At 45.7% G+C, this 10,201-nt stretch overlaps 2 protein-coding genes across 6 annotated transcripts in view; one reads left to right on the forward strand and one right to left on the reverse strand.

Moving 5' to 3' along the window:
- The window catches only part of Tbc1d22 (TBC1 domain family member 22), a 73,781-nt gene that overhangs the window by 37,089 nt on the left and 26,491 nt on the right, over positions 1 to 10,201 (reverse strand). The gene's annotated exons all lie outside the window — the stretch shown is intronic.
- Positions 7 to 9,812, forward strand: LOC117985396 (uncharacterized). Of its 5 annotated transcripts, none has more exons than XM_034972098.2 (13): positions 8 to 324; positions 1,521 to 1,657; positions 2,621 to 2,711; positions 3,168 to 3,325; positions 3,448 to 4,072; positions 4,569 to 4,729; positions 4,855 to 5,049; positions 5,625 to 5,797; positions 6,148 to 6,194; positions 6,382 to 6,451; positions 7,065 to 7,223; positions 7,979 to 8,030; positions 8,791 to 9,812. In XM_034972098.2, exons 1-12 carry the CDS (start codon positions 290 to 292, stop codon positions 8,018 to 8,020), a joined length of 1,893 nt encoding a protein of 630 aa, XP_034827989.1. In that variant the 5' UTR covers positions 8 to 289; the 3' UTR covers positions 8,021 to 8,030; positions 8,791 to 9,812. The 5 variants fall into 5 exon arrangements, with proteins under 5 accessions (XP_069357001.1, XP_069356999.1, XP_034827989.1 ...); XM_069500896.1 differs by lacking the exon at positions 8 to 324 and adding an exon at positions 346 to 406; XM_069500897.1 differs by lacking the exon at positions 8 to 324 and adding an exon at positions 425 to 656.

The raw sequence follows: 10,201 nt of genomic DNA on the forward strand, positions 1-10,201 counted from the left end.
GAGATGATTTTAAAAACTGGCAAGTGGCAACATTAGTAATAAAACATCAAAAATCTGGCATAGCGGGATTCACCGATTTATTAAAAATTTATTTAACAATACTAAATAATATATTCTGTTTGTTTAAATAATTGGAATTTGCTTTAATTTATATCGTCTATCGGAAGCGCCAGTGTACTGACGAATAAGTGTTAACTATAACGCCAGGAAGCTACTTTATCAGCAAAGTATGTTCTAAAATTATTGTGAAAAACACTTGAATTGTTACAATTGCATTTCCTGCTGCATAATGGACGAGGCCGAGACGAAGACCTGCGAGAACTGGTGAGTGGGCCTGCGGCGCAGTGCAGCGCGATGTTGTGTCAATAATTGCGCTATTTTTAGAGACATACGATGTGATGTTCATGTGAGTTTATTTTTGGATAAATGGAGCAAATTACATGTGTCGGACGCTGCTCGCGCGGTTGTTTACCTCTTCATCAAATTATTTCGCCGTCCTTTTCCTCTTCCGCCTTTTCTATGATTTCTTGATTTCCTTAATTCAATTATTTTTTCTACCCTCATCTTGATTATATATTATTATAACGAGCTGTGTCATGTATGCATATTGAGTTGAATTTGTTAATGCTATTATTGAATGGCTTTATTTATTAAGGGTAAGTTAAACGTACATTCAATTAAAGTTATGCAACAATCTTGAAAGTTTGTTGGCAGCGCTGAAATCCAGGTCAATAGTCCAAGGCACTGATTGATTCAGTTAACAATACCAACAATGAGTTAACTGAACTCAATACAAAAGTCTAGTTAGCCTACTGGTCTCTGTGCTAAAATGTTTTTTGGGTTTCAGTGGGGTATTAGTTTAGTTTATTTGTTCATAATATTTCCTATACCTCCATGTGTTACCCTACCAGTTAAAATAGTATGTGATCACCAAAACAAAAGAAATTAGTCTCATTCTCTGGAAACAACAGTTATTATCACTACCCTGTAAGTCCCGTTTATTTTACACTAGATGATGTCCGCGACAGACAGACTTTCGCATTTATAATATTAGTGTGGTACACATGACGGTTATCACACCTGATGGGAAGTGATGAGATATGTTTGCTAGAAAATGCCTATTCACTGTTGTTTAAAGAAACCCAGATTGTAAATCCTTATATCCTTAGATTTCTTACAAGATTGTTGACAATTGGGTGTTACCTTTTGCACATACTTTTCAGTTTCTGAAAACTTTGTGAGGAAAGCATATCTTGGAATAAATATAAGTATTTGTATGAACCAATATTTTGTTATTCAAAGGCTCTTTAATTAGCCGAAATCCAAATCCATGAGCTAATATAGAAATATTAGGAGCTAGCTGTTGTCTGTGCCTGACAGCTTGTCTAGGTCTACACAAGGCAACTGTCTTGAACTGCAACACGTAGAGTATAAAGTGATCTTGTTGAAAGTTTGAGCTGGGTCATGTTGCCAGTTGTTGTGGATACGTCAACAACAAGCTAGTGTTGTTCTGTTGTCAGCAAGCGGGAGATCCCGGCAGTGAACTTCACCACGCACGCGGTGCACTGCGCCAGGAACATCCGCATGTGCCCCGTGTGCAAGGAGCCTGTGCCGCTCGCCGACCTGCCCGCGCACCACGACGACATGCACAAGCTATGTGAGGACATGTGCACACTTCACACTCACAGTGCCACAAGGCTCTCTTGGCACTTGAATGACATTGACAGAGGGGGCGCTGTTGGAGAACAAAGGCTTAGAATATTCAAACAAGAACAAAGGGGACACTTGACGGCAACGTTAGTTCCGATTTTCGCCACGCGCCAAGATAGCCTTGTCGCACTGTAACTGTCCAAAGGGGGTTTCTCTCAGAATGAGATGGGATTAGACCGTAGTCCTCCGTTCTGGCCAAATGTGAATTGGTAGACTTCATACATCTTTGGGACAACTCTCAAGGCTTGTCATTCTGAGAGGAGGCCTGTGCTAAGAGAAATGTTTTTAAGATATAGCTATATACTTAGCTGCTACTAAATGCAACAGTGGCTGCAAACATGGCTGTCAGAGGAGTGGATGAATTGGATCCATACAAGTTTTTGACATAATATAATTTTGACATAATGTGGCTAATTCCTTTGTACACAATTTCTAAACTAAACTAAAATATCACGTCTAAATCTATTGCTATCCCTTTCATAATGTTGCTTGCGGAAAAGGAAAGCACTAGATTTAGACCTGTTAATTTAGTTTAGTTTAGAGATTGTGTACTAGAGAATCGGCCCCAATACTACCATACTAGCTGATGCCCGCGACTTCATTCGCGTGGTATTAGGTTTTTTAAAAATCCTGTGGGAACTCTTTGATTTTCCGGGATAAAAAGTCACTCTCCAGGTCTTTATCTATACCCATGCAAAAATTCACGTCAATCCATTGCACCGTTGTGACGTGAGTGAAGGACAAACCTACAAGGCTGACTAGGCATTGTTCACACACAGTACCTTTTCCCTCCAGAATGAATACGAAAAAATGAAAATGGCATTAAAGTTTTTCATTCAGTTATTTTCATAGAACTGATCCTTGTTGGAGTCCAGCTCAGCGTTACTTATGAGGTGTGTTTGGTTGGCAGTGCCGTGCGCGCAGTGCGGCGACAGCGTGTGCGGCACCGACCTGGAGGACCACGTGAGGGACTCGTGCGCGCACACCATGAAGTCTTGCAGGTTGGTACTTGCCTACGCGCTACTTGCGAGTCTGCGTGTTGTTGTGTTTACAATCAGAAACTAACACATTAAAGTCTGTATTTCATTAGTCAGAATTATGTGGGTGCAACTTATAAAAGTGGTAATGGTGTATACTCACTTGGAGATGACGCATGCTCTCAGCAATACTCTCCAGGTGTGAGATAATGCCACCTGTGCATTGTCACAGAATAGAACTAGGCTCCGGGGCCACAGAGTATTATCTGTTTGGAGCAAATGATCAAATTCATTGGACTTTGAGTGGTCCTACATTACTGCTTCACAGAGTGATAGTAAAATAGATTTTCGTAGAAAACCTTCAATGGATTAAAAATAAATGTCCAATGTGTTTGGTGGCTATCATTGTGTTGAGCACTGAGCTGGCGCATCACCTGCATACCGGCCGTAGTTTGTGTTAACGACGAGAACTGCGGGCAGGTTCTGCGCCATAGAGCTGCGGCGCGGGGAGCTGCCCGCGCACGAGCGCTACTGCGGCGCCCGCACCGAGCGCTGCGGGGAGTGCGGCGAGTGGGTCATGCACAAGTACCGCCAGCTGCACCTCGACTCCAACCACGGCTTCATACGCCTCGACGAAGGTGAGTGCACCAACACTTTTTGAAGCGAAGTAATGTAGACTTATTGTCTAAATATACAAGTTTGGCGTCTATTCTATCTAATTTTCCAATTGAATGACAGTAATTTTGCAGTAATATTCCAGATCCAGTGCCAACCGAGAACGCCATCAAAACGACCAATGTGCCAAAACCGTTGAACGTGCCAAAACTCGCGCCTTCCACCCAACCCTCCAAACCGGATCTCATCCCCCCGAGGAGCAATCTCACCCGTCCCCTCACCGAGATACGGCGCCTCACTCCTCCCGCTCTCTCCGCCCCTAGCAGTTCCAAGCCCCTCAACGTGACCGACCTATTGAATGCCGTTACCTCTTCCAAACCTCAAAACGCATCTTCGATGGGTCCCCGCCCTTCCAGACCTCAGACTAACGAGCCAGGGTACACTTCTAATACTTCCAAACCTCTGAATCTATCAAACGGCCCTAACACGTCAAGATCTCAAACAAACGGGCCGGTCACCAATTTGGCAGCCAATAGACAAATAAATGGGCCAATCAACTTGGCCAATTCCAGTAGACTAGCAAATGAGGTGGCAAACTTGGCAGCCAATGAAGGGGCAAATGTTGCCAACGGGCCGTCCAACTCGAGGGGTACCGTCAACGGTGCGGGCGGCAGTGGGAGCGGGGCGGCCGCGCGCGCCAAGCGCAGCAACCACCAGCCGCAGGTCAACACCAGCGCGGCGGCGCCCGACAAGGTCAACAAGGACTTGTGGTGAGTGCCAACTTGTAACTAGACTTACACCCCAGTAGGTATCTGCAGTTAATGCTACGAACAAAAAGCGGCAAACGAACATACACGAACAAGTACATAGCCAATACGAACTCATGGTTCAAGTAATGTGTTGATCATGTTGTACAATTATTGTTGAATTTGACATGTCAATGGACGTAACGCTGATGAATATGATAAATGACGTTAACTTACGAGGATCCAAATGCGCCCTGCGGCCTGACACAACACACAACTCCAGCAACAAACTCGGCCGAGTGTTTTTGTTGTCCCGTTATCGCCTTTCACAAAATAATTTAAAACTCGTTAAACTATCAAAACGCTCCGAGCAACCAAGCTTTCGTGTCATTTAAATAATCCTCTACATTGTAAGAAGATTTTCTATAAGTTTGCGTTTTACAAAAACTTTGAAGTTGCTGAGACTCTCATGACACTCCAATGTCTTGTGGAAGCTTATGTTCCTTGTCTCGCCGAGCAGGGCGTCGCGCGGCGCGGTCAAGAAGCGGCCGGCCCCGAAGCCCCCGGCCCGGGCGCCGCCCCCCGACGCGCGCCGCGACCACGCGCTCCAGAGCGCCATGCTGCGCCTGCAGGAGGAGGAGAACCGCAGGAGCGAACAGAGCGCCTACAATCTATCCGTCGGTGAGTAGACACGGTGGCGCTACATTAGTTGTATGTCATGATTCAATCTTGGCCTTCGACGCTAGAAGCGATGAATGTGACGGCAGTCATGCGGTAACTTGTGATGGAATTAGAACATCCTGCAGGCCTGCCTCCCGTGCTGAGCGCGGCCGCCAAGCTGGACAAGCTGCGCAAGATGGACGCGCTGCAGACCAGAGGCACGGAGGAGCCCGACTACAGGGGCGTGCTGCAGGGCCGCGTGTGGCGCGCGCCCGACTTGCTGCCCGCGGGCCACGTGCTGGGCACGTCCAACGGCGAGTGCGCAGCTCCCGAACTCAGAGGTGGGACTTGTCAGCCCCCCTGTGGGACTTGTCGAAGCACCTCGCAAGTGTTTTCTGCAAGCTCGGTGACTTGGCTGCAGTCACACCAAATAGCATGCAGCATGATGCAGTCTAAGGTGGAGCGCGCCTACCTAGAAGGCTCGTATTGACTTTACTTTTGAAGGTTCTGACATTGAAATAGGTGGGGAAAACAGAAGCCCTTCTGGCATTCCATATTCTAGTGTATTGGAAAATGTGCAGACCTTTGCGATGCCTCTGACAAGGGGGAACTGGATCAAATAATTCCTCAGCCCACTCTCCGAAGTTGGTACATCTCGTAGAAGTGTCACGTCGGGGTCATCACTGTGAGGTTTGGGTCTTCACTACTGTTGCGATGTGTTGGGGAGTTTTGGGACAGTTAATTATACACTTGGAACCTTTTGATCACAGTTTATTTGTGCGCGCGTGTTCGCTCCACGACTGACTATCCAGTACGCGTTCTGTTTTAGCTACCGAGTAATGTCCCTATAACAATGCCTAGTCAGCCCCTACAACGTGTCTTGGGTAGTCTTTGGTAACCGCGATGTCGCTCGCAGACGCGGAAGCGGAGCGGCGGCGCAGCGAGCTGCGCAACCTGACGCCGATGTCGGCGGAGCAGTTCGCGCAGCGCTTCGGCGAGCTGCAGCTGCGCCGGCAGCCGCCCGCCGCCGACGACCGCTTCAGCCAGATCAAGTCGTCGCTGCGGGAGCTGCGCAGGGGCCTCAACGAGGTAGCCGTCCCGACTGAGATAGAGATATATAGATTTTACGTTCAAATTTTTGAATCATCAAAAATTCTAAACTCTACATCTACTACTTTTTATAATCTTCCCCTTGTGTACAGTTCGACAAGGCTCTCTTGGCACTTGAATGACATTGACAAGGGGGCGCTGTTGTAGAACAAAAGCTTAGACTATTCAAATGAGAACAAAGGGGACACTTGATGGCAACGTTAGTTCCGATTTTCGCCACGCGCCAAGATAGCCTTGTCGCACTGCATGCTTTTTCTGTGTAAAGGCAATTGGCAGCGGGGCCGCTCCTCGCCGCCTGTACGTAATGACGCCGCGCTGGTTGGTTGCAGGTCACGGCTCCGTACAACGCCAACGTCGCCAACGACGCCACTCACAAGTAAGTCGCACCTTGAGCTTATTACACCTGTGCTGTGCCAAGCAGCGCGGCGCCTCAAAACCTACTTAAATGCTTTTGAAGTCCTTTCACTTTTAAAGTTTTATTACTTGGCATTATTTTGTCGACATTGTGCTGCGGCAAAGGTCGCTCATATTATGTGCTGCAGTATAACGTGTTGTTGTCGCAGCGAGTCGGTGCGGCTGCCGTGCGAGTTCTGCGGCGCGCCCGTGCTGCCCGATGACTTGGTGCAACATCAGGTCAGTCTAAATTACTTATTGTATCTTTCACGATAATATTCTTTTTGTAAAATATAATCTGACACGGCCATACTGACAAGATATTGTGCTTGAATATGATGTGCTCCTATAAAGTTAAATGACACATTTGTTCTGTATCTACAAATGTAACGTATTACTGTAGTGTAATAAAAACGATACTAACCCAAACATTAGAGGTTAAACGTTAGAAGAAACAATGTAGTTAGTTGAGGCGATCGATCCCTTTCGTAACTCCCCGCGATTGCTCTGCTTAAATGCCACAGTTGGTAGACTGTTTTGGTTTTTAGATTGTTGTATTACCGACAATACCATTTAATCTAAATATATAAAAGGAAAAGGTGACTGACTGACTGACTGATCTATCAACGCACAGCTCAAACTACTAGACGGAGCGGGCTGAAATTTGGCATGCAGATAGCTATTATGACGCAATAGGCATCCGCTGAGAAAGGGTTTTTGGAAATTCAACTCCTAAGAGGATGAAATAGGGGTTTGAAATTTGTGCAGTCCATGCGAATGAAGTCGCGAGCATAAGCTAGTTATACAATAAGAGCAACAGCAGAACCTGATGGTTCTTATCACATGTTGTCAGACGGGATGCCGGCCAGACCTGACGCAGTACCGGCCCGCGTCGCGCTCGTCGTCGCGCACGTCGTCGCGCACGTCGTCGCGCGCCGCGTCGCCCGCGCCCGTCATCCCGTGCGAGTTCTGCACGGCGCCGCTGCCCGTGTACCTCATCAGCGAGCACCAGGTGCGTGAGCACCGTGCTGTGAGACACTCACTCGGCAGCTGCTGCAGCGTGACAGAGCACATAGAGCACGATCGACAGCTCGAACTTTCTACGACACTTTCTAAAAGAAGGAGTACATATCATGTTTTCAGGGTTCATGTATATAAGCGTCTTTATTCCACTTTAACTTCTAAATGCCTGAACAGATTTGAATGTTTCCTTAGAGTCCTTACATCACCCCGAGTGACACTGCCTATAATGTTCTTGCCGAGGCCGTTGTAGCCCAATGGCCATGGCAATGGTAGAGGCAAGGTATCTATAATATTATGTTAGACTTCCTTTTTGATCTTTGGTCCAGGCCTTTAGTCTAATACACTAGATGCTAGATGCCTATACGTACACAGGCGAGGGACAATCCTTGAGGTACTTTCTTGTCCATCAAAACAGATTCCTTACTTGAGTACAACTGTATTGGATATCAGTCCGGCAAATTGCTAATGCGCGTGGCCGCCATTTTAGTGACGTCAGTACTAGACTGAAGTTTCGAGCTGATGGTATATTTTTACTTAACTATATATCAAAACGACGTCAATTCGATGTTAATGAGACATGGTTCCAGCGCAATAGCAATTTGCAGGATTTATACGGATTTGAGTCCGCGGCAAGGTCTCGGCGGACATTTTGCCTACGCTTTGAGGATTTGTGTCCTCCGTGGACAAAGGTCCCTCGCCTGCGTCGTGCGTCGGCCCGTAGTAAGTGTTTGTCCTCTCCCGCAGGAGCGCTGCGGGCGCGAGGCCGAGCTGCTGTACCCCGACTGAGCGCCCAGCGGTGAGTACCCACTGCACACTCCGCGCCGTCAGGCACCGTGTCCACTGAACCACAGTTCACGACAGTTACTGACAGACAGACAGACAGCTTCTAACTAAACATCGAGGCCGCTGGCAGTAACGCAGACGCAGGTAGCTAAAGGAAGGAGGACGATCTCATGACAAAGGCAAACGAGGCACTGGCAAATATAAGCGGATGGATGGCGCGAAAGCGGCTGAAGTTATTATGCTGAGTGGACGCAGACAATTTAAGCCCATTACATTCTTGCTGGAAGGGGTCAGGGTAAAACCTAATGATAAATTAAAATACCTTGGCGTATGGTTTGACAAAAGCCTAACTTTCTGCAAGCATGCTGAGGAAGTATCGGAGAAGGCAGATCGGCTTACAATGGCACTGAGCCACTTAATGCTATATGCAGTTCCGGTATGGGGTAGGGGTGGGGGAGTACTGAATACAACCATATGCTGTGCAGTGTGCAAGGTACAAAGGCAGATGGCTATACGACACTGCGGTGCGGACAGAACTATATCGCTCATAGTACACACTCTGTGAAAACTTCAACTCGTAGTATTTGCACGAATACACACTCTGTGAAAACTTCAACTCGTAGTATTTTCGTAAATCCCCACGTTTAGGAATGCAGCACCCTGCAGCATCAGGACTTGGAAGTCAATCATGACGTCTACAATAATAATTCATCACCAATACGACAGAACGGACGAAATTACATTAAATTTTAGTTGCTAATGTTTTTTTCCAGTGAGTCCACCCGCCATCAGGCGGAGCCGACAGCCGAGAGCCGACCTCTGCGACTGCGAATATTAATTATTACATAACAAATCACAATTATTTTCTATCACAACTTCGACCTTGTTAGTGTTTAAACAAATTCGTCCTATTAGATAATAATATAAAAACAAAATATATTATACAGGTTTTAAAGTTTCATTTAGATTGCGAGTTGAATCGCTTTTTAAATACATACCTATGGGAATTAATAAATTAGACCTAGTTGGAAGATTAAATTATTTATTTTATATTAAAGTTATTTCTCGATGCATCCTTGAAGTAGATGGCCGTAGTTTGAAAGCAACAGTGACGATCGCAATTACCTGATCGGCCGACAGTCGACACTAAAGATACGGCCACACTTGCGCGTCACGACGCGAATCGTGAACCTCATTTTGTTAGTGCAGAGTTGCAGGTCACTCGATTACTATAGTCGACGCATGTTAAACTGAGTCGTCGAGTTATCTGTCTGTTTCGCTCGCACTTAGCTCGACAGACGCGTGCGGACGCGGCGCCATGCCGAGGGACGTACCCGCTTCGCTCGCGCAGCTTTGTATGATGCTTTACTATTGGCTGAAATGCCATTGCAGGAAGTGCATCAACAATTGAAACAGGCACAACATTATTTGTGGTAGTCACAACTTCCGCGATCGACCGATGTTCGCGACTCGTGTTGAATGCGGGGCGTTCGATGCGCTCAGATGTGCAATCAGCTTTATTTCACGTAAATAACTAAGTAATAAGTAGATAAATCAAATATTAGTTGATAATGTTATTTTTGTGTCGTATTTATAGAGGAAGGATGGAGGCCATCCCTACAGCCACCCGTAACCCGATCACGGCAAGGCCGAAGGGTTGTACAGTCCGAAATAATGTGTATACAGCGTGAAATTTTAATGGTTTTTTACGTGGCAGAACGATTTACCCTCAGGAGGAATGCCACTAAAGAAACAGAATTATATTAAAAAATAAAATTGATTTGTTTTGAAATAATTTGTTTTGTAATAAACAAAAAATATTCGGCAACTTGAAAACATGAGAAACAATGTCCACGCGGATGAAGTCGCGAGCATAAACTAGTATCAAATAAATATTAAAACATTTATTTTTATAAATCATTTAGTTGCAAAAACTAAATAGAACAACAAATTAAAATTTCACGCTGTTATGTAACGGCGCCGTGTTCTTCGGAGGTGGTGTATTTAATACAGTAGTGACTGCTAAGTTCTAATATAATTATTATTGATCTTGTTTTAGTAAATCTATTTATTGTTAACTATATGAGAGCTCTATGTAATATATGCATGTCTCGAATTAACTAAATGCATGATGTTCTGCGGCGCCTCACTCCATACATTATTTTTATCGTAGCCTAAAAAATT

This window comes from Maniola hyperantus, chromosome 9 (assembly GCF_902806685.2).
Source record: "Maniola hyperantus chromosome 9, iAphHyp1.2, whole genome shotgun sequence".
Lineage (NCBI taxonomy): Eukaryota > Metazoa > Arthropoda > Insecta > Lepidoptera > Nymphalidae > Maniola > Maniola hyperantus.

Coding starts and splice junctions, on each gene's coding strand:
- LOC117985396 (XM_034972098.2), top strand. CDS start 290: ATGGACGAGGCCGAGACGAAGACCTGCGAGAACTG. Junction 3,326..3,447: donor CTTCATACGCCTCGACGAAG/GTGAGTGCACCA, acceptor GTAATATTCCAG/ATCCAGTGCCAACCGAGAAC. Junction 4,073..4,568: donor AAGGTCAACAAGGACTTGTG/GTGAGTGCCAAC, acceptor CTCGCCGAGCAG/GGCGTCGCGCGGCGCGGTCA.